General features: G+C 36.5%; 1 protein-coding gene across 1 annotated transcript in view; it reads right to left on the reverse strand.

The window, feature by feature from the left end:
* ITGAV (integrin subunit alpha V) overlaps positions 1-24,343 on the reverse strand; it is a 46,759-nt gene that overhangs the window by 10,046 nt on the left and 12,370 nt on the right. The window contains exons 3-24 of the mRNA XM_080598790.1: positions 21,506-21,597; positions 20,900-21,014; positions 19,387-19,448; positions 17,764-17,809; positions 16,167-16,292; positions 14,147-14,191; positions 13,897-13,940; positions 13,754-13,810; positions 13,250-13,302; positions 12,637-12,839; positions 10,047-10,238; positions 9,895-9,940; positions 9,184-9,285; positions 8,326-8,384; positions 7,186-7,340; positions 5,543-5,680; positions 4,797-4,864; positions 4,227-4,374; positions 3,635-3,727; positions 2,786-2,865; positions 1,393-1,473; positions 290-395 (exon numbers count right to left, since the gene is read on the reverse strand). Coding sequence (XP_080454916.1) covers positions 290-395; positions 1,393-1,473; positions 2,786-2,865; positions 3,635-3,727; positions 4,227-4,374; positions 4,797-4,864; positions 5,543-5,680; positions 7,186-7,340; positions 8,326-8,384; positions 9,184-9,285; positions 9,895-9,940; positions 10,047-10,238; positions 12,637-12,839; positions 13,250-13,302; positions 13,754-13,810; positions 13,897-13,940; positions 14,147-14,191; positions 16,167-16,292; positions 17,764-17,809; positions 19,387-19,448; positions 20,900-21,014; positions 21,506-21,597 — 2,111 coding nt within the window. The remainder of the gene's footprint in view (positions 1-289; positions 396-1,392; positions 1,474-2,785; positions 2,866-3,634; positions 3,728-4,226; positions 4,375-4,796; positions 4,865-5,542; positions 5,681-7,185; positions 7,341-8,325; positions 8,385-9,183; positions 9,286-9,894; positions 9,941-10,046; positions 10,239-12,636; positions 12,840-13,249; positions 13,303-13,753; positions 13,811-13,896; positions 13,941-14,146; positions 14,192-16,166; positions 16,293-17,763; positions 17,810-19,386; positions 19,449-20,899; positions 21,015-21,505; positions 21,598-24,343) is intronic.

The raw sequence follows: 24,343 nt of genomic DNA on the forward strand, positions 1-24,343 counted from the left end.
CTGAATAATTTACAACCATGAGTCATTTTCTGAGTTCAAGATACTTCATATATTTTAGCTAGATTTCAAAGGGCTAGAAAATCTTATAGACAGTAAAATGTGTAATGATATAAAAAAAGTCTTGTACTTGTCCACTGCTGTTAAACTAATTGCAGGCATTCTGACCCGTCTTGCACATATCAATTATTGACCCATCACAATAAGGTCTTTGTTTCTATGCAAGAGACACCAAAGAGTTCTGTCTCTTTATCACAGAACTGCATCCTTGAAATCAGTAGTAATGGCATACCTCATAGATATGCTGAACTAGAGGCCCTATATCATCTTCTGTTTCTGGATTCTCCTTGGGCTGCCAATTTGCAATAGGAAGGAATATGTGATCAGGAGACGACACACTAAACAGTGGAGCAAACAAGTAGTTACAATCAAGTGTGAAACATTAAATGAATTTCTCTATAACATCTCAAAAAATTCAAGGTGCCTAAAACCTGCGATTTTTCATTCTCTGTATTTAAAATAAACAGAAAAAGCAGAGGATGAGTGGCTTGCATATTAAATGTTTGATTTTCTTCTCTATGTGAAAAGATGGAACATGTAGTTAGTGACATTTTTTCCTATCCTAAACTTTGGATTCACCCTACAACATTTAGTAAAGCATTAGAAGAATTAAGATCTATACATGTCACCAAGAAAACTGTGTGAAATGTTCAACTAATGAGTAATACTGATGATGTAGAGATTTATCAGTAGTCATAAGAATAATTCAACATGCACTGAAAAGAGTGAAGCTAGCAATAATACTTTTCAGTGATTCTCCACCCTGCTCCCCCAAATACTAATAAAATTAGACCACAGTAATGAATATAATGAAAATTTAATAACATGATGATTCAGAAAGCTGAGTTAACTGGCTAAGCAAGAGGACTGTATAGCTTTTAGTTACGAAGTATGTATTTCTAATAAGTAGGCCATGGAGGTAATGAAGTCATTACAATATTAATATTATGCTTAAGACTGAAGAAGGTGAAGCAAGCTTATCTTTATAGAAAGCGTCTGAACTTTGGTTTTAGAAAAGGTTTGTGGAAGAAGAAAGTGATCTAGAGAAATGTCGAACTGTAAAAATGAGGTGTGATCCCCCCCCCCCCCCCCCCCAAAAAATAACAAAAGAAGCAAAACACCCATTTTTTGGAATTCATTTTGTAATTATTTAAGGTTTCAAAGTCCGAAGAGCAGCTAGAAAACCATACTTCTTTATGCTAAAAAATTCTGTATGGCTTCCTGAAAACTAACATAGGCAGACCTGAAAGTTTATTAAAATATAAAGAAACAAACATACAAAGCTTATCTGAGGAAAAAAAAAAAAAGATGTATTAAAATAGTATCAGTGCATACCCTCTAATTTCAACAGCTGCTGAAATGGCAAGATCAGCTTGGTAGAATGCTACTGGACTTAGGTTGTCATACAGATTGGAACTGAAAAAAAAAGTTAATTTCTTAAATGAAATGAATCAAGTATTCACAATTTTTCAAACAATTGCATGCAACGTCAGAACATGACTCGCAAGTCACTGTAGAAAAGCAACATATACTAAAAACTAAAAAGCACATTCCAGCGAGGTCTTTCTTTCACGCACGCCAGTCCCACCCTCAGTGCAGGGAGAAGTTAATAAAGGAAACAAAGCTTGTGCTGACTCTGCTCCTTAGCTGCCACACCTAAGAAAATGCTGAGTAACATCAACTATATAGCCAGCAAAGCCTAAAGCTCCTCTTCAGGACACCTGCTTTGCCTAGAGACTTGGCCTTGACCTAGTCCCAAGGCAGAAAAGTGTGCCAGAGCTACTTTTGCCTACCCCTCTGTGCCACCAGCACAGCTTACTAGCTGATGGAGAAGAGGGAGAAAATTGAACAGACAGTTGTGTGAGATCAAAGAGATTTAATGCTGCCATGGCCTTTGATCAGCATGGCAAACCACTGTATCATTAAAATAGAATGCCAGGCTTAAAGTTATTCAATTCTTGTAGATGAAAAATGCATGTGCATGAGAATAATTTATTTGCAGCATAGGAAAAATGAAAACCTTGAATGGTGGAGGAAAAAAAGCTTCCAATCACATCTCCAAATCTTAAGTATTTCCAGTAAACATAGATTCATATTTATATATCACATTTATATGAAAGTACTTATAATTAGAAGGACATTGCTGCTCTGTTCAATTTTTTAGACTCTTCTTATGCTGGCTACAGTACAGCGCATAATATTGCACTTCATATTGCATCTGCTAAAGCCATGATATGAATTGCCTCTCCTAGAAGCCTTAGACCTCTCATTCTCAAAATACATAAAATTTGAAATTCTCTTTTTACGTCAGAAGGAATTTAGTGTCCAAACAGTTTTATAACAGGGCTAGAATCCCAAACTATACCACACAACTACTAGGAGACCACAACAGCATGCGGGTACAAAAATACAAGGTCTGTCTTGAAACACTTTAAATGTTTTTGTTCCTCATTATTAAAACAGCAATATTTCACTTGTGCCATTACCTGTGTAAAAAGTTGTAGCAAAAGAAACTGCATTCAAATAGGACACAGTTTTCCTACCTTGTCCCTAGATTTTAAAAACATAAATCATAGAAGAATGTCTGTATTTTATTTTTTTTTTTTTAAATATTACCAAGCAAAAACCATAGATTGAATTCAGAGTGAACCTACAACTGCTCAGTTCACAGTGTATATAGCTCGCACACGATCTACCGGGTGACATGCTTATTCACAAATTACCATACCTTCGTATTTGCAAGTCAAACTTCACGGAGGTATCCATTTCAGACTGCTGGTGCACGCTGAAGCGCAGACCAGCTAATAGCTTCAGAAAAAAAAATTACCATGGTTCAGTGGAAGCACAATAAAATACAAGATAAAAGCTTCTTAATACTTTTATACTACAATGACATTGCTTGAGGCATGTGGTCATCTAGAGAACACATACAGAATTGCCAAATAAAATTGTGCAGTTCATCACAGCAGTAAACATACCCTTCTCTACAGATTACAGCTGATGCATCACTGCCATAAACCAGAACTATATAGCGTACATAATGCTCGCCCCCTTGCTTCAGCCATTTTTAGATAAAACTGAGCCTCCACGTGTGTTACAAAAACTACTTTAGTCTAAACAACAGGGCACAGTTTAACAGTTCAAAATTCACAAGTTCACAACGTTTGTTTTAAGTCAGTGCATGACAGTTGCTTCAATGCTTTAGAAATAGCATTTATTATTCATCTGTGCGAAGATGTCTCTTAGAATAAAACACTGTCAAAGTGTTTCTAGCTGTGACTGATTTTTACTCTTTCCTCAGAAAACTAGACCTATTATGTGGTATCTTAATATCTGCAAGGTCCCACTAACAGCTTTTGCATTCTTCTAGTTTCAGCTACTTTTGATATAAGTGCAGGGGTCGCAGATAGACAAAACCCTCAAACTTCACAAAGTTAGACAGAAGCACTATTACTTTTCCATTAAGAGAAAGGTGTATTATGAACTAGCTCTTTATTATATACTAAAAAAGTCAGTATTAGATAAATCTAAAGACAAACCCATGAGAGACTGAAACACCTGTTGGACCAAACCTTACCTTAGTTCCTGCTTTCATGGGATTTCCCAGGTCACAAACCACCATGCGAGTTTGATTCTCAGTTTTAAATGCACATGACAGTCTTGCTAAAGCCTGCAAAAAAATAGGAAGAAATATTACCAAATGTCTTTCTTTACCTCTTGACATCGGTATGAAATTCTGGAGAAGAGCACTAGGTATGCCACGTTAATTTTAATGCAACTTCTCAGTCCTAACAATCACTAAACCAACTTAATAAAATCTGAATATTGAAGTCTGCATGGAGACATATTTCTGATATGAGACAGATGTTCTTTCAAGGTTATCAAAGAAAAAATTCAACACTCTTATGTTGGGTAGCACTGATGATTTCTGTGACATAAAGCACTTGATTCTTTAAAACATACACTGACAATCAGACAAGGGTTAAAACTCCCTGCAGGAAATATGGATTGCAAGGCCAAATAACATGAAGATTGACTAGCTTAGCTCCTCCGAGACCTCTTGTTGAGTATCAGATTTTGTGTACGTCTACAAAGCAAGAGGCGTTTCGTGACTGATAAGCCACATCAGAAAGGTCTCAAGTGGCAAAGGCAAAAAGAGGCAATTTTACCTCATTGTTACGAACAACACCAATGAAATCTGCTTGGGGAGGAACAATGACAAAGAGTTCTGCTTCATAGGCTCCTTCCCCTTGATTCTGAGCATTGACGATTAGTGTCAAGGGATTGTCATCACCAATATAGATCTTCTTCTGATCACTGAAAAAAATGTGTAAAAATGAGTTCCGCATTCAGGTTTCTACATATATTGCATTTAACTAACTCAAAGAAACAAGGCATTCAGAAATTGCGTAAAGACATTAGAGAAATCCAGAGGCAGTACGTATGCTTCAAAAATATCAAGAGAGCACTGCACTATATTTAAAAGAAAACTGTGACTATAATCACCAACAAAAATGGATCAAATACTACACATATGCTGTTTTATGAGATTATTTTTTAAATAAAATCTGCAATAAACCACAAAACCCGACACTTTTTTTTTGACAGAGCAAACAATTATAAACAACTATTATTTTATTTTTTATTAATTTAACAAAAGCATTGCAAGCTCTCAAACTTCATAAATCAAGTGGGGATGTTAGCTTTTCCTACGCCACTTTTCTCATATAATTAGTTACCTTTCTACTGAAACCTCCAGCTTCGGTTTGCAGATATTATCATCACCACAATCCAGCAGAATATGTGCCTATGCAAAAATCAAAAGCATATTGATTTAATAATTCCTGCATCTCTTCTAACACACATTTCCAATAATGTTGTTTCAACACTGAATCAAAAAGCCTGCCACAATCCTGAATGCTCCTGGCAGTTCCAGGACTAATGCCTAAGTGTCTTCATCCTCTTCCCTTACTTTGAATAATCTGTTTGTCTTGAGCTGCATCTCCATTATCCTCTTTCCAAAGCAGTGTAAAAACTTTATACAAAAGGGCAGAAACAGAAAAACTATCACTTTATGGGAGCTATAAACAGATAAAATACATAGAGCAGCACAGGATGTGGAATGGATGAAATACTCCAACACTTCAAGGATAACATCTCCAGTACTGCTATGCACTTCTGTTCTTCAGAAAACTGTTACACTGTCTGGGTGAAAAAAAGTCCAGTGCTAAAGAATAACACTGTCTGGGTTAAAAAAAGAAGTTCAATGCTAAGGCATAATGTGTCAAAATTTGCCACAGAGAGAAGGAAAAAAAGGGAAGAGAAAAATACAAGTCCAATCAGAAGTTCCACAACCCAGAGACTAAAGCCTAAATGCATATTTTTGTATCCTCATTTTTCAAAAGTGCTAGGATCAATGTAGTAAGCGTTGAAAGCTGAAAATACATTCTGTATTCTCACATCACAGATCACGTCAGAAATATACCTGTCTGCTCATGTTAGCAGGAGTGAATTGGTTGAGGATAGGATGCAATCCTGTTGCATCTGCAGCTGTTCTGTAATCCAGACGATATTCCATAAAAATAGTAATGGGAGTTAGTTTGTCTCTAAATTCAGATTCATCCTGAGGAAACCAAAGATTTGAATTACAATTAAAGCATGTAAAGAAAACAAATACAAAGTATCCCTAGTTAACAAACAGTCATCCCAACAACAATATTGACCAGTATTTTTGTTTATTGGTCTTACTTCCTTGTGGTATGAAGGAAAAAGCCAAAACATTAAAATACCTGAGCTCTATTCAGACTAGAGAATCTCAGAGAACCTGCGATGTTAACTTGTTATATGGGCAATTTTGGTATTAACATGCCTGTTTTACAAATGTAAAACTAGAACATACAGAAGGATTAAGTCAAAGCTCAGTAGCAAGGGGCTTAGAGCCTGTACAATGCCACTCTTTTCTATCAGACAAAAAATCTGTATGCTGCTAAACATCCCTCAAAGATATTCATCTTCTGGCTTTATAAACGTGTTCTTTCGCACATGTTGTTTTTGGATTCATTGATTTTCATACTTTTTAAATCATTCCATTTATTAAGATTTGATCTTGTCTTTCAGAGTATTTACAAACTCTATTTGTTTTACATTAGCCGCCTATTTTATCAGTGTAAACTCTGCTTCATTATTCTTGCCAAAAATACTGAAAATTACTGAACCTAGAAAAGTTCATTACAGGAGCTTACTTCAGAAGCTATCTTCTTTGGACAGAAGCCTAGTGATAACTCTTCCTGATGTTTTCCAACTACTTTTACATCCAATTGAAGGTCATCTTGTATCATCACGTTTTGTTACTTTCCATATGAGAATGTCAGGTAGAAAAGTAATAAAGTTTGCCAATACTAAGACCTGGGACTTCTATTTCCATCCATTTACCTGTCCTCAATGAATTCTTCATGATTACCACTATTTTTATATTTATTTTTTGTTGTATTTGACAGACAGAGGGTTAAGTATTGTTTATGCTTGATTTATAAGGACTCAGTGGTAAATCTGGGCTGCATCTAATTTACATAGCTACACTTTGAGCTTTCTTTCCTTTTTTTTTTTTCTTTCTTCAGACTGTGTTTCTTCTACTGGGTCACTCATTTTATTGATTTAGCACCCATTCAAATTTGTAGGGACTGAAGCGCAAAGACTGACAAGGAGCCAAGAGTATATTATTCTCTGGTGCCTCTGCTATTTGCTGATCTTTGCTCTTTAGTTGCAGATCCATATTTTTCTTCATTTCTTTTACCTCCAAGATAGAAGTACAAACTCCGCTTATTGACTTCCACGTTTCTTGCAAATCATAAATAATTTTTTTGCCTAGACGACTTCAAGAAGTCGATAACAAAGTTCAAAATTCAATTTCCAGTCCCCTTAAGTGACCAGGACCTTAATCACAACACTATCCATCGCTCATCCTCTGACAGCAGCTATAACCCAGGAGAGACAAATGGGTTTAATAATTCTAGGTTTATCCATCAGGCATAAAATTTCTCTAGCGTTTTTTTAAACACGTTTAACACATGGAATTTTAACAGACAGTGCACCAGAAATGATTTCACTAAAACATAAATGGATACTTACCCTCAGAAAAGCCTCAAGTTCTTCACAATTCATTTTGCCCCCCTTTGTAATAGTCATATTCTTAGAGTGGCTCGGCTGTTTGCTGTGGAGGAAGAGAGCTCTCCTTATGGCTCCTTTCTGTTTAAGTTTATCCAACAGCAGCTCCACCTGGAAATCTGTCCAATCCAAAGCATTCAGATTAGGGATATTTTGTCCAGTTAAACACAGAGCACATTCACATCAGAAGTGGGCTTAAAAGCTCATTTCTGCCAGAATAAAACCTTAACACTTGGAGCTTATAAAACCTCCAAGTGTTTGGATCTAAAATCTGTTACTGCATTCTCAATACAGTAGCTAAAAAGCACTGGTATGTTTCTAACCTGGACTCTGCTCATTCTTTCAAAACTGAAAATAAATTACTGTTTGAGCACTGATACATTTATAATTGCTTTGGAGCTGCAAGAAAAAAGCTCATCCACCCCCCAGTAAACATTAAAACAATCTTGCACATAACATTTATATAAATGAACTGTATTTCTAATCTAAAATTAGCAAATATTTTAAATATTTAACAGCTATTTACATGAATTTTCACAAACCATACCTCCTTTATGGACATCGTACAGAAAATAAGGAAAAGCATTTACAATCATAAGGCAAAAATGTAATTATAGCAGGCTATGTGCCACACTACAAAAAATCTCAGAGACACTTAAAAACCTGTTTGAAACAATCTTTCTGACTCTGTTCCAGAGAATTTGATCCCTAAATCAGTTATATCAATTAGAGGCTCACAATTTCAACAGAAATATGGAAAGTTTTGTGGCTTGTCTATATTTTTAAGGCCTAACAATGCATATACTTGAACACTATTATTTACAACTCCTCTCTAAATAAGACTTCATCTCATTTTTGTAAAATACAAAGGACTTCAAGACTATTTCCACAAAACGTTTAAGCATATGCTTGAAGTCCTAAGTATGCTAAAAATTACACTTATTTCAACCAACACAACCTCAGAAGAAAAAAACCTACTGAAGAAAATCTTGTAGATCTATACGGTTACTGAACTGTCTGGATTGTACTGTAAAAGAACGGTAACCAGTAATCATGTCTGCAAAGACTATAAAAAGTCTGAATTTTTTAACTAACAGAACTTACTGAGTGAATTAGGGAGCTTTCCTTTGCCATCCGCTTTTAGACAGAATTTGACTTTGAAGCTGTTTTGGAGGAAAAAAACAGTTCATTTCAGTTTATTTCACACACTTGTGTCCCCTCATTTTCTTCTGAAACTCTTCACTTTTTCTCAGTTCAAAGGTCTTCTGTTTTGAGACTCTAGGTCACTCCCAAGTCCTATTTTCTATTGGTAGAAGAGAAACTATAACTTATTAATATTAGTAGACAGCAATGAAAGCGATGCAAAGCTTTGGATTCATGATTCATGTAGGAATAGTAACCCATGTAGCAGAGTGTTTACTCCTGCAATCAGAGGTGAGTCATACACTTGTAAAGCTAGAAGGAACTGGCATACTGAGTTTAACCTTTTAGCACTAGAAAGGGTAAGTGGGTTTGGATAATAGTACAGGAACAAGATAATACCACTGAACCAAAACCAGTCCACGCCGCAGACCATTCCCCATGTGTCTTCCATAAGCCCACTCTATTTTTCAACTAAAAAGTCTCCAGATGAAAACATTGCAAGAGCCGTGTAGTCCATTTCTATCTTGGGAAGATCTTAACACAGACAAGTGGCAATCTCTGCAGGGAGGATGCAACTTCAGAGTCAGTCTAGTGTCTACTGAAGACAATATTGGTCCTCCCACTGTAGTTGAAGAGTTCTTATTTAGTATTGCCTGTTCTTTCATAAAAATAAATGTTGGATTACCCCCTACCTTTCCCTCTTTTTTTTTTTTTAATTGGCTCATTAGACTTCATGAGTCCTTTCAAAATTGGAAGATTACGAAAATAAAAGTTGAGAAGTTCCCTCCCCTCAAAGGAAAACAGAGAAACGTTGCTTACCAAGAAACTTTTACATCTGACAGTAAACAGGCTTTGTTTTCTGGGTTTAGAATGGTTGGATTAACTTCCAGGGCAGCATTCACTCTAATAACTGGTCTGGCCCTACAAAGAAAATACCCTTTTCAACAGCATTCAGCACCACGGTAGACAATACCCTTCCATCAAACTATGAAATACACACATACACACTTTTAAATATTTACTGGAACTTCAAGAAAAACAAATTATCTTGGAATTGATAAGGAAAAGCAAGAACCTTTGCTGTGCTCTTTTACTACCATTACAGTTTTAATATGAACAGCTAAGACTAAGTGTTAATGCAAAGCCCTTCCTGTTTTCAGCACAGACAAATAAGGTGTTTTCCTCAAATGAGCAAGCCTTGATGAAGATATTGAGACTACACAATGTAATAGTTAGCAACAATCTACATGTCAGAATCTAGAAAACTCAGTCAAAAAGCCTTAAACAGAGCTTATTTAGATTTTCTCTTAACAACAGATATATTGAGGGATAAATAATTAATTGCAGACTGCAGATTTACACAGTGAAAACAGCAGTGCAGCCTTTTTCCTCTGTTATTTCCAGTAGTCTGGAAGGTGGAACAGCAGAATTTCAGACTTCCCTCTTATCTAGCTTCATTTTGTAACTAACGGATGCCACTGAGCTTTCCTTCTGCGTGCACTTATGTAAAAAGCATACAGCAATACTCACCTGTACAAAACAGCTGTGTCAACACCAAAGGCTCCAACAATCAGGTCTGGGAAGAAATGACAAAAACTTCATGTTATAATTTATTTTTAAATATATACTGTTAGTCAGAGGTACTATTAAGTTAATCTAAAGTGATATTCCGAGCCAAGGACCTGGATATCCATTTTTGTCCACATCTGTGGCTCCTTTCAGCGAGTACCCAAAGCTAGGTGGCATAGTGCGAGCAGCCCACTGCCCTTCAAGAATTTGAGACGGGACTGCATTCAAACCAGTTGCTCTTCCATTGTAGATATAGACAAGTCCTCTCTTGTCCTCTCCACCATACGGTGCAGCAACTGCAATATCTGCAAACCAAAAGAACAACCTTCAACATCTCCAGACACAGACATAGGAATGTATTTGTGCAACGTTTATCTATTATTTCTAATATTACAGTTTCAATGTGTGTCAGTAAGGACAAAGTATGACCAGACTTTAAAATGTTCAAACTACTTACTTAAAACTGAATGCTAATATTCCCTAAAAACTATGAATGTTTAGCAAGAACATATCATAAATTTCTATGGAAAAGGAACAGTTCTACAAACACTTCTGCACTTCTGATTTGCAAACCATATGGATTTAGGATGCTTTTGAATTTATGAAACGCCCAGAATTAGTCAGTGCTGGAGACAAATCACAGAAGAAAGCGGGACTGTCTGCCCATTTCATTAACACGCTCATGCTCCTCGAAAGGGTGTGACATTTTATCACATGCAAAAGATTCTGTAATCAGCCTAAAGCAATGTTAAATATTGAATTCCAGTCTACTACAATCATGGCTTGGCAATACATTTTATGGAGAAATTTCAGTTACTGCAATTATGCTATCTCTTCAGTTTAATACATTAAAGAGCACTTATCAATGCACAATAAACAGTAATAAGAAAAATGCTAATTGGACTCTGTACAGGAAACACTATCTCTAAAGACAGCTTTAAATGTGTACAGGTCATCTAAATTTAAGATTTCCCCAGCAGGTTCGAAGACTTCCTTAATAAGAAAGTGTTTAAACATTAAACAAGATACAGAAAGGTAATTAATTTATTCCCTCTTCTCTTAAGTTTGAAAAAGGTGCATGAAAAAAACACTCAAAAAATTACCAGTTTGTTTTTTTTTCATCTTTACCAACTTTATGAAAACAGTAGAAATTTCAATCCTGCATCTTACTGAGACAAAAAAGTATTTTAATTAACACTACCAAAATGAAACAGTCCAGGAAATAAAAAAAGACTTAATGACAAAATAATTAATCTTACAAGGAAGATTTAGCCACAATTTTCTCACCTACATTCTATTTCAGATTGAAATATGATGGAATGAAAACATCATTTGGATAATCTAATCAAGTGACCAGAATTCTTGGCTACTCCTATAACCTTTCCAATGTCTTCCATGAAGAGCTGCCATGATATCGCATGTTCACACTAATTCTATATACCATTAGTAACTAAAAAAATCTGAATATTAACCTCATCAGAACCAATGGCATAAAGCATTTACAACTACAACATATACATCATATTCAAGCCAGCACTTTAAAAAAATAGGGTCTAGAAAAAGAGACTTAATTTAAGATATTCACAGATGGCCTAAAATCAAATTTTACCCATTATTGAGTAAGCCACTTATCCACTTAATACTGTTTAATGGATAAGTCACTGGAACAAATTATATTGCTTTATAGATCTCTTACAGGGTTTTAAAGCATGACTGTTTTACAGATAGAATGAGATATCTCCAAGACAACAAAAGACAAGTGAAAATTACGATAAAATGCCTGTGATTTCATTAAAAAAATCAATTAGAGCTACCAGAGAATTTAAAATATTAACCTACTATAATTTTTGATCATTCAGAAGATGCTTAACTTACAATCAAAATGGAAAAAATAAACTGTAAGGATTTTTTTGTGAAACTCAAATTCCCACCACTCTTTGAGAAACACTGGATTATGACTTGCAAAGCATGTTCTCCCTAGGATTCCTGGAAGTCTCTGACCCAAAATTATATAATTCTTGGCTGTTACACTGCTGTCCATTCCTAAGTGAAAGGAACAAGAAGCACTGGCCAAGGGCTTGGGAGTCCACAGCTTCAGTTGCATCAGACTCAGACTTCTCATCCAAAGACTTACTCAAGAAGTTGGTGTAGTTCACTATAGTTGTTACAAAACATTTTCAACAGACTTTTCTTTTTTCAAAAAAGTAGTAATAAAAAAGAAATAACTAGTCTTTTCTCTGGAAAATCTCTTCTATCAGACTATTTTAACCAACTCTCAAAGGAAACAAATCCTTTTTTAATCCTGGTCATCTTTGTGCTTCTGAAGAAGAAGATTGTCTTTAAACAATATAAACAGGAAAATTATATCGAGGATGTCAATCCTCGCAAGTCACAATGGACAGTCAGATATTTAATCAAGATGTCTACTGTACTTATCACATAGGAAGTAAAACACTGATTAATGTAACAGCTAAAATAATCCATGCTGTAGTTTAAATGGTATAGTCTCTGCTCGATGCATACATGTAACTCCTGTTAGCATTCTTGGGAGTAGCATACAAGCATCGAAAGGAGTCTAGACCTTCATGTCCAACATTCACTCATGGTTAGAATACTTAATGTTTGTTTGCAGAATCCACACTCCATGTGCTGTCTACATTGAGTCTATAAACTGAAAACATTGATCAATAATTGATATCCTACCATTGAAGCCATCCTGATCTAGATCACCCAGTGGGGCAATTGCACTGCTGAATCTTGCAAATATCTCAAACCCATTCAGCTTTGTGATCTGAAACCCTCCAGAGGCTCGCTGAAGACAAATGGAAACTTGGCCGACCTCCTGAAGTTTCCCATCAGAACCTCGATCCATAAAAAGAGGGGCTCCGATAAACAAATCTGTATAACTGGACCAAAGAAGGATAAGGTTCTTCAATAACAGCATGAAAGTCTGGTTTCATTCTCTCAAGTATCCATTAGCAGGATTAACTCAGCACTCAAGTCAATACTAAGGTAAAAGTTTCCTATCTTTAATTTGCAACAGAAGCTAAATATTTATGACAAAGAAAGAACAAATATAGCAGAACTTAATGTTTTTAAATGATGATTTTTTTACATGAATACACACATATAGTTACATATAGCAAATATCAGAAACCATCTACACTTGTTAAAATGCTCAAGACTAGCAAAAAAGTTGATTACACAGATACATGCTTAACTAGTTAAACAAAACAGAAATGTATATTAGAGGTAAGGCTTTTTTAAAATTGTTTTTTAATAAAATAGCAGGGGTGAGAAAAGGGAGCCCACTTACTTGTCCCCATTGATATCTGTGGCAGCCACCGAATACCCAAAGTAGGCAGCCATCTGAAAAACAAAATTCAAAACAAATTTATGAGCTGTATTGGTATAAACACTTAAGTAAGTTTACACAACACTGTACAGAGAAGACGTTAGGGAGATAATGACGTATACTGCAAAAATGGTTTTTCTTTTATTTTCATTTCTTTTCCTTACCCTATGAGAAGGTAAAAGGCTCAGATACCTTCCCCATTCTCCCTCCTCCTTCCTAGTTATCCAAGTGGGCAGCATTTACTCCACTCAAATAAAGTTGCTTTTCTAAGTAATACCATCAAACAAGAACTCACAAAACATATATTCTTAGGATTCCTACAAACTTGATTAACTTTTCCCATGTACTTAAGCTAATATGATATAGAACTTGACGTGGTCTAGTACCCCAAGTACTGTCCCAACATGTCATCTTTCTACAGGAGTAACCTTCCTGCCACTTACTGTACCACGTAAAGGTACATACCTGCTCTCCAGTAAAGTTGTACATGGAAGACATGTTTTTCCCATTGTAGATAGACACCTGCATGTGAGAAAATACTCATTATAGCATACCAACAACATTAATCTTTTCATTTATTACAAAGTTAAATGTTTCAAATTTCCTACCATGCCCAGTGTTCTTGCTGCTCTTGGGACTCCTGACACAAAGTCTGAAATAAAAAGAAAGACACGCAGGTAACATCCAGGTTCCAGAGCAGAAGGCCTTTGCTTGAACAGGGTAGCTCAGTCCTAGTGCTTCATACATTTTCCTATGCACTTGATCATTTGTTCTGTACCATTTATTTGAAAGACTTGCCCAATGTATTACCATGATTTTTTTTTGATTTTTTTTTTTTTACTGAAACAAGGATCTTACCTTCTATTCCATCACCGCTAAAGTCTCCAACAGCCACCGAATAACCTGATCAACAGACAAAATTAGTAAATCACTTCAAGAACCTTTTTAAGCCTTTTATCTGTCTAAACTCTTCATAGGTCTCAGTGCACTGCCCTCTCATTTCATCTTAAAATATAATGAATGTTTTGCATTTATCTAGCTTAAGCAATCAACAGTTACATGAGCAGACTGTAACTAATCAACATCCGTGTAAGTGCAGTGAAACCTGACAAGTTCACTGAGTGGATTTAGCAGACTTGGTACCCTAGTTTCTTTTGGGACCAGAAGCATGTTTCAGACAGCCTCAGAGACTGATCAGTAGTGCTTCAGTTCGAATTTTTCCTAACAAAAACACAAACAAAAGTAGATTCCATCTTTATTAATGCCTTTTTCAAAATGAATCCCTGAACAATCTATAACAAGGCTACTGAATATCAGTGAAGCCCAGCAACTATTTGCTAATAATCTTGCCAAAGGTTCATTTGTAAAATACTATCCATTTTGGACTCTGCAAATGAAACTTTTCTGTAGGTAGAAAAGAATAAAACCTGACAACAGTTTAGAACAGGACCAATATAAAGGACAGAACTGCTGATTTATCAATGCTTAACCAAAATAAATAACTCTGATAATATTTCAAGTGAGACAGTGACTGACAGATGACTATTTTGCACACAGTTATAAGGTAATATTAAAATAATCTGACAGGTTCTGCTAACAGAAGAATCCAGGAGAGCAGGTCAAATATTCCTGGCTCATTAGTACCTCTTCTGTTCAGAAGACATCTAATGAATATGAACAATAGTGGTTTTTTTTGGCTATAGCACTTCCTTTTTAATGCAAAGAACATTAGGAGTCTTTAATTATCACAACGCTTCTGTTTGAATTTCATGTTCCTTATTCTCCAGCTACCACAGTAGTGAGTTGCTAGTTCACTTGAGATTCAGAGAAGATCTACGACTGATGTAACTCACTGAAAAATAGTGTATTTCAAAATAAAGAGCACCTCTGCTTCCGAGAGATTCAGCTTTTAGGAACAGGTTGTCTAGGGATTACACAAACAGCTTCCCAGCTGTGGTTAGCAATTGTGGGATGACAAACCAATTTGCATACAGCCATGCAAGTTTTAATTAGAAACACAATTAGGTTTTCTGTGTTTGGATACTCTTTCTACTTTCTGTCTGGAATGTAGAAGTGCAGTGACTTCTACATGCAGCAACAAAAGCATACATTTTACTTACTTTCTCTCTACTAAGTTTATTAACAACATACATATCTAAATAGATTTTTTTAGAAAGAATCAGAAAAACAGGGGCATCACTAAACCCTGCAGTCAGAAACAATGCTTAGTTTAAAGCTAAAACAAGCTTAAAGTTTAGTGAGCAAAAAGCCACATTAATCCTAGATTCTGTGCTTTTCCATATGGTTAGTCCTGTTCTTGAAAAATCTTTATCTACATACCTAACTATTGGTATCAAGAGAAATAATATTCACAGAAAATGAACTCTTTAATATTATCTTAGGATTTTAGAGTACATTTTCAGAGTAGGTCCCTGGAAAATGTCCTGGTCCACCCTTGCTTTTTTCTGAATCCACTGAGACATATATAAGGCTAAATGGCAATTTCCTAACCGTCTAAGAAAGTCTTTTCATTAGTTTTCTTCCCAATCATGATTATTTCCCATTTTTGTTTTGATAAATGATTTAGAAACAGCTATTAATTTTAAAAAAGCAGCTATGTGAGTGACTTATGTAAAAATCATACCTGATGATTTATACTAGGCCTGAATTACAGAGCAAATTTTTTTGAAATATTCCCATTTGTTCTGTCATCATCTGGTTTTTGAATCAGGCTTACAGCAAGATAACTAAGCATTGGTCACACACAAATTACTGTGTTTTCAGGTACATAGCTCTTTAGTTATCTGCCAAATGTTAAGAATGGCAGAAGAGGGTTTTTCAAGTACAAACAGGTTTTCTTCCTTTTCAAGTTACGCACCCAAGTAACTGTCATCAAAAGCAGCACTAGCAGGTCTGGTTGCTAATTGGTCATCATATTTTGTACTGTAGACTTTGGAGTCATATTTAGCCACAATTTCTGTCACTCGATCAGAAATAAGTTGGCCTAAAGAGAAAGAAAACAGCTTAAAACAACAGGAAATTGCACGTGCACTCATTCAATAAAAAAGACATTTACAGAACGTTTGCCTCTAAAGCAACAACTCTTCCATAATACTTACCAGAAAAGAACCAAAAGCAGCAGTACTAGAAAGGATAAAAGTGGAAATCGGGATCCTGCTTCAGCAAAGATTTATGCACATATTTAATCACAAGCACATGAACAGTTCTCACTGAAAGTAGACACTGCTCCTACATGTAAGCTGGGACTTGAATGGGACTGCTCAGTTAGGTAACAGTAAGCATAAGCTTATGCTGAGTCATCAGTCCTTGTCTAAATATAATAACTTGAAAGCATAATAAAGCAGACAAGCTAATAAGCAGAGCATATTATATTCCTGCCTTCTCCCTGTTTTCACCTCAGTAGCCACTAGATGGTGACTTCATGACATTCTTTTCTTTCAGTTTAAACCACAAATGTGTTTTTTCAGAAGAGCACTGAGTTCACATGCATATTCCCCAGACGTTTACGAAGCATAGGGAGAACTAGTCTAGCATACCACAATGCAGAGTAAAACTTGGGGTGAAAAATTAGTTTTTACAAGTATGCTGTTACCATCTTCTATTCAGAGCTGAGAATTTTTGTGTGTGTGTGTGTGTGTAGTAACAGAAGAGAATAAGTTTGTTTTAGCAGATATGCTAGCACTTTTGCCCAGAAATAGTAAAATGAATCCAAAACCAATCTATATTATCCTGCATTTGCAGGTGATTTTGAATCATTCCATTTTGTTCAGAGTTTGAAACAGAAAATCTTTCATAAAGCATTGGTATTTACATAAAAAAACAAGCCAGGTAACAGAGCTTGGCAGCTGTCCTGGTTGTAGCAGCACCATCTCAACTGACAGCTACAGGTAAACATTGAATGATCCTGCAAACATGCAGTGAAGATCATGTTACCAAAATATATAGGAAATGTTCTGTGGAAACAGAGTAGTGCAGTAAAAGGTAAGATATGCGCCATAGCACAAACAGATCAGTCAAACAAATGCAATCCATCTTGGCCTCCAAATGAAAATAATTGTTTTCTTTGCAGGGTATGTTTCTCACTGAAAATACATACTTGATACGTGTGTAAGAAAATAAAAAAATGGTAGATTTTGAAAAAAGCAGCAAAGCATCCTAAAAGAAATTTATCCAGCTAGTGCAAACGCAAATTCCACATTCTCAGGAAAACGCCTTTAAAATTATCATGGAGCTATTTAAAAGGCAAAAAGACATCTATATGGTTACTACTTCAGCTTTAATCTGTGGTTCCCACGATCCAGGAAATACTTTGACGGATGAATAAAATTATTTTTGTTAGTTTTCCTACTGACAAAGTTGACAGTGTTTGGAGGAATGCGGATACAAAGGAATAAAAAGATGAAGAGAAAATTAATGAGGTCAGCCTCTTCTGCGACATCAATAATATATCTTACCTTGCCAGTAAAAACTTCCAGGTCCTCCAAGTAGCACTCTGTCTCCCTTGGGAAAAACAAAAAAGAAAACGGGGAATCTTCACATCAAGCATATTTAAAGAACAAGAGAATATGTCCTTTGTTTGTGGCAATCAAGTAATCCCACACAAGTAAATTGCTGTAGCATCACTTACTCCAAGACATTATGTTTTTGAAGGAATGACTGAACCTAATTAGAAATGTATCTTGTAAAATGCTAAGATAAGAAAAAATACCTCTTCTGTGACTCGCTTCTCTATGCCACCCATCTAAAATTATCAACAGAATTTTGCTTTTATTTGAGTAGACCCTTCTACCCACATTATCTAAGACAACAGAAATAGGAGATAACGTTAAGAATGCTACAAAACACTAACGTGTTTTATGGTCAACACACAAAACTAGTTTCATCTTTTGCCTTGCCTGTTTCTACAACTTATCATTAGAAAGGTTTAATTCAGAAAAGCTGTAATGTAATTCCCCCAACACCACATTCCTTGGTACAACTGCAATCCACAAACAATTTTACGAAACTTGAACCACATTAGCTACCCCAGTGCTAGGAACTGGCTCCATAAGGACTTAATCAGGCGGCTGAAATCATAGGGTTTGCTGCATAATTAAGTCATTTACCCTGGTTTAATCTAAAAGCTCCCATATTCGTCACTCAGAACAATCTAGGTCACAGATTTGGAGATACCAGGCTTGCCCATTCAGCTAGGGGGTTGGATTAGAGCCCAACATTTGTTTTAACACGGACTAGAGTCTGCACTGTAATCCTGAAGGGTTTTCAGGGGTTCAGGAGAAATAACTGAAACACTTGCAGTTCTGTACTGCCCTTTCTACAGTTCTCCCGAGGAAAAACATGGGTGTCCTCAGGCACAGAGTGGAGGGATATGACCCAGTTATAAGGTGTGAAGAACCCAAAAGATTGCCACATCACAAATAGGTCTTAACATGCCCAGAAGATGCTAAACAAGTTAATTGTACAGTGTAAAAAACTATAGTTAGCTCTCAGAGTTATGCACTGTTTTATCGTGACTGAATTTAAAAAGTAATTGTGATTTAAAAAAAACTATAAAAGGAAGAACATACACTAGAACAAACATAAAAGAAAAACAACAAAGAAGAAAGTTAAATTGTTGTATCGGATGAGAAAAACAAAGCCTCATTCACAAGAACATTGTTTCCCAATTCACTTTAGCACTAAGTTATTTTTCCTGAGCAACTAAAATTAGCCACACACCAATCCTTTCAAAATAAGCATCTCGAAAAACCTGAACTCTACAGTTTATTTCACTTGAGGACTAGCTGCAGCAGAGGCTTATGGCATGAGGCTGGAAAAGTAGTTTATTTCCTTATGGCATGATTCCTACAACACATAGAAGCATGCTGTTGTGAAGATGTGAAGAGAAACAGTTATACTACCAGCCTGTTTGTTTTGCTTTTTGTTTTTAAATTTACAAGGAGTTTGTTCTTTATCCCCCAGGAATGGTGCTTTACATTTCGTTTCATAGCATCTGTGCTTGTAAGCGTTCTGTATCAGGGTGATTGGTAACCTGGAACTGTTTGCTGACTCATGGGAATTAAGTAACAATCACATACCTTTGTAAAGTCAATACTAAATCCACCTTGACAAAATCCCTGTCCATCTGCATCGATAGTGGCTACAAGAGGAAATAAAAGGAAGAAAGAAGAACAAATAAGATAAATATTACCAGTAGTATATCAGATGGTTCTGGGGATTCTTTCCAATATATCTTCCTACTGTAACTTTGCACTCCTGAACTTGAAATGTGTAGTTTTCTTTCTCCTAAATCAGTATTTTCTCTATATCAACAACTCACGAGCAAATACTTGAAGAACTTCAGGGCTGGCCTAACATATATTCTAACCTTAATACAAGTTTCAGCCTATTACAGTCAAAGTAATCCTCAACTCTGTATTCCTTTGGTATCTAATCTTAAAGTATCAGGGAAAAAGTATTTGAAATTTTTATTCAGGAAATAAAGTATCCGTGAAATACAGAATAAGGTTTGCTCCTCCAATGGAATAAAATTAGAAAGATACATAACCATAAGTTACTTGAAGTACTACCTTAAAAAAAAGAAAAGTGCATACCTGGACAAAAAATAAAAACACATCCACGCATACTGAGACTTATCCCAGCAAGAATTTCCTAGGCTGAGTTAATCTCATGATTATACAGCTCCAGAACAGCAATGTTGAGACATCCTGATCTAGACACGTGAATAATTCACGTTCATACATTCTTATTAACCTCTTTTTATGTTGGACCACACTGGATTTCAGTCCTGCTGTTCGCCAATGATTTGGGGCAAAATAAGGAAAAAAAAGATCTTAGTGCAAACGTTCAACCTTAAAACTTGCACATTTAATAATAGAAGAGAAGGTTATAAGCCTACAAACAGTCTAAGTCAATTACATGGTACGGATGCAAAGTGTTTGGAAAATAAGACTCAAAGTTCAAAACCGAATATAATTAAGACTGTGTCACCATGTACATATGTATACATGGAAATGAGAACCTGCCTGTGCAATATCTTATTTACTTGGGCTTTGTCTCTGAGCTACGTGAATAACTGAGAATCTAAAGATTCTCGAGTTGGTCTTCAAAAACTTGACTTTCCATGTAGTTTTTCTCTTCCAAGTGTCAGATATTTTGTGCTAACGTTACACTATTCAGACAACTCTGAAGAGCATCAGCTAAAACATAGTAACAATTCCTGTTTACTGCACTTAGTGCAGAGAAACACAGACATCTCGACATGTCCAAAAGAAAAAAAAAAGGCTCAGTTTAGATGTAAGTGGCATTACTACTGAAGCAGTCAATAAAAAGGTTTGGGTCTCCAAGTTCCAGTGATACTGGGGTCAAAGATTACCCTCTAGCCTACAGTAGAGAAAACAAGGTCTGGACCCTGAACATCAACTGGAGGAGAACCAAGATGTCTCCATCTAGCCTAGTTTATCTGGAATGGCTATGAAGCTATACATGAAAGGGGGAAATACTTGTAAAACATCTCACTTGAAATGTACACAAAATGTAACACAAGAGAAATTCCAAGCAGAAGCACAAGGAAGTGCTCTTCACACTTACTTGACCTGCAGGGTGCATATTCCACAGATTTAGATCCAGCAAGCAAGTAACAAGTCCCTACAGGCTCTCGCTCTTGTTTTGTTTCAGTTCTCCAGTGATACAATGGGGCACAGGCCTACGGAAGATGATGTGACAGTGAGAAAAACTCCTCTTCCAAATGCTCGGGGGTATGGACTAATACAATGGAATTGCAGTTTTTCTACTGAATAGTAACCAAAAAAGTTTTGACAGATGTACCACGTGTTATCAGAGATTTATACCATCACCACCCGGGCAGAAGTGTTTGTATTTTTAGAAACAGCTGACCTAAGGCAAAAATCTTAGAAATAATATTTTCTTAAAGCAGCATTTGTGAAGAATTCATTAAGAATTTAAAACACACTTTAACTTCAAACTAATTCTACTTTCCTCAAAAAAAACAATAAAAAAATACTACAACATTTGTTTATGAACAGTTTAGGAGAAGGCTGGCCAATAAATTCTGAAAAAGACAGATCAAGCTGATTTGTGAAGGATTGTTTAAATTCTGAGTTATCCAGATCTTTCCACTATTTGTCGACTACAATATACCAGTCCTAAAACATCTGAAAGGCATCAAAAACTTACCAGAATTTTATCGTTTTTGGATCTCACAGAGGCTCCAAACCACTGATGAGACTTAAATTCCAGCGGATCATCAGGAGCAAAATCTCTGTTGCCTAAAAATAAAATAAGAAAGCAGCGTAATTTCATGGGAAACTGTACAGTAAGAATAAAAAAGCTAAGTCATGGGTTTTGACGCACACAGAAAAGCAGAAAACATTGAGGGACATCAGCCTTTTACAGAAACGGGCTTTAAAAGTGATTTATTGTTATTTATTTTTACATCTAGGGCCAAAGGCAGCTATTTTTATACATGAAGTATTTTTACAATAGTGATTTGTTGCAAGAGCACAACATTTACAGCATCTTTGACAGGAACACAGTGAGTATCTCATACTTGAAATATTTGATTTTCAAGTCAGATTACAGCACAGCTCAAGAACCAGTGCCAAAACCAAGTGAGACTAACGCTTCTAGAGGAAATATTGCCCTGATGAAGTTATGTGAATTTCACGATTGGCTGGAGTCAGGACAGAAATTCATCTACTATTCTATCAAGTGTTAACATTTCTATTCTGAATGTTTCTGCAGCACACAAAGCATGGCAACTGGCATTCTTACAAGTTATGAGTAAAATTAAAGGTTCTTCAGCAACAAAAAAGGGTCAAGAGTTGAAAGAGTTGGTCTGTATGTTAACTGCTCCTTGATGACGCTTGGTAGAAGCAACTCAGTGAGTGGTGCAGTTGTCAACGTTACAAGTCCCTAAATCATTTCATAATTCCTATGTGCTTTCATTGGAACAACAGAAACTTGGTCATCCTCATGAGAAAATGAATATAACACTTGGGAAATTTGTTTAAATGTTGCCTAAATTGCTGGTTTGCAGTGCCTAAAGCCAAAGGAGTTAATGAGGTCACCAACCACACATCATTTCCGCAGGCTGTGGGGGAATCCCAAAGCCCAACCTTGTTATCAATCAGCACTTCTGCTGCTCAAGACCTGCAAACACTTGAACCAACATTTCCTTGTTTGTCATACACCTCATAAAACGTGTCCCATCTCAAGAGACGGTGGTACTTCCACTAGGAAAATCCCACAAAAAAGGACACAAAAAAGTGACTCTAATCTTCAGTCAGCCTAAACAAGCGAGGATCTGGACTAATTCCATTTTGCTCTAGCAGCAGAACTGTGTAGAAATCAAGGCCAAGTGCACAGCATCACAGAGAACTATTGTGCTTTTTCTGATTTCAATGGCAATAATGATCTATTTTTAAAAAATTAAAAACCTTCCTCCTGTCACCCTCTCTGTCACTCTCTTACTGAATAGGTGCTCAGGACATGGAGGGCTGGATGATTGAGTACATCTGCACAAATTTATGTACATTGCATACTGTCACCCTTGGCACAGCCAGAAACAGAGTTCGGAGGTCTGCATGGCACCTTCTTACAAAAAAGAAAACCAAAGACAGAGTGAGATATTTTCAGATAGGGAGTGTCTCAAGCACATTTTTGAAGTCACTGTTTTGTCATCATCTTTCCCCTTTAGCCTAGCCATGGGAAAACACAGGCAGTTTTGCTCAGAGGATGCAGTTGCATGACTGCGACACGTTCAGCTGCAGCTGCCCCCAGAAGAGGTGCCAGGTCCCCTTCTTTCCTATCGATATGTTCCTGCTGCCAGCCTTTGCTGTGGCACTACCACCTTCAGGTCACAGCCAGAACATGAACCCTCCAAAAAAAATAGGCAGCTCGATCAGGTACCAAGCCAGCTGACTGCACAGGGAAGGGAGTGGTGCTGACCTGCTGGAGAGAAGGCAGGGACACATGGCCAGGGCTGGGAACTAAATCCTTTCTGGCAGCACTGTGGACTTAAATTGGCTTTTTTTCTGATTATAACACCACACCCAAGGTTACACAGCCTAGAAAGACAGATTTGGCTTCTACCCTGTGTTTGTCCAGCTACTCTCGAATACAGTTTTACTCGCCAAACAAAGCTGTAACGCTTTAAACAATATAAATCTTACCAGGAATAGTCACAGCGTGGCATTTTACATCCTTTTCTGCCATTGGATATTTATGCAACGCTATATATCTACGATTAAAATGGAAGGTGGCGTAGCAGTTTTATAGGGTAAAGCAGAATCCTATCCTAAATACCATAGAAGCATATGGTATATAGAGACTTGCAATTTATGTTTAAAACAGCAGCCAGCACGTAGAAGTAATGGTCTTGCTGGAATAACAGATAAGCAACCATACAGCACTGCCAGCAATCTGACTTCATCATAGACATTAAGGAAATTATCTCCTTCAAGTTTCAGCCGAATGCATCAGCTGAGACAGCATAAGGTGATAAAAAAGCCAGACTAATGCGTAATGGTGCCATCCATCCGTAGTCTATGCTGACTACACCGCAGAAGGGGGGAAGCAGTTGTTCAGCCAGCACATGCTGCCAAAACAACCACTCTGCCTCTTCCAGCACATTCCTGAGCTGCAGAAGCTCCAGGTGCTGCCCACACACAAGGAAGCAGCAATGTCCAGGACGGCAGCTACGAAGACACCTTCCTCTTCAGGCTTTCAGGGACAAAATTATCTTTTCTACAGCTTTGGAGAAGTCCCAGTTCAGCTCTAAATTAAGAATAATATTAGAAATCTGTCTTCAATTTTAATATGCACGCATCTAGGCTTCAAGATCTAGTCAGAAGCTGCCATATATTGAACTAAAAGCCTCCAAACCAGAAAACAAATAAATATGACCCCAAGTTAATTAAGTTCCAAGTGTCATGACTTCAGAAACTGGCATCATGGTTTCTCAAAGTCTAAATAACAAACCAGAAATTTGCATGCTTAAAAACCAACAACAAA

The sequence above is a fragment of the Anser brachyrhynchus genome (genome assembly GCF_964034855.1).
Source record: "Anser brachyrhynchus genome assembly, chromosome: 7".
In the NCBI taxonomy this organism is placed as follows: Eukaryota; Metazoa; Chordata; class Aves; order Anseriformes; family Anatidae; genus Anser; species Anser brachyrhynchus.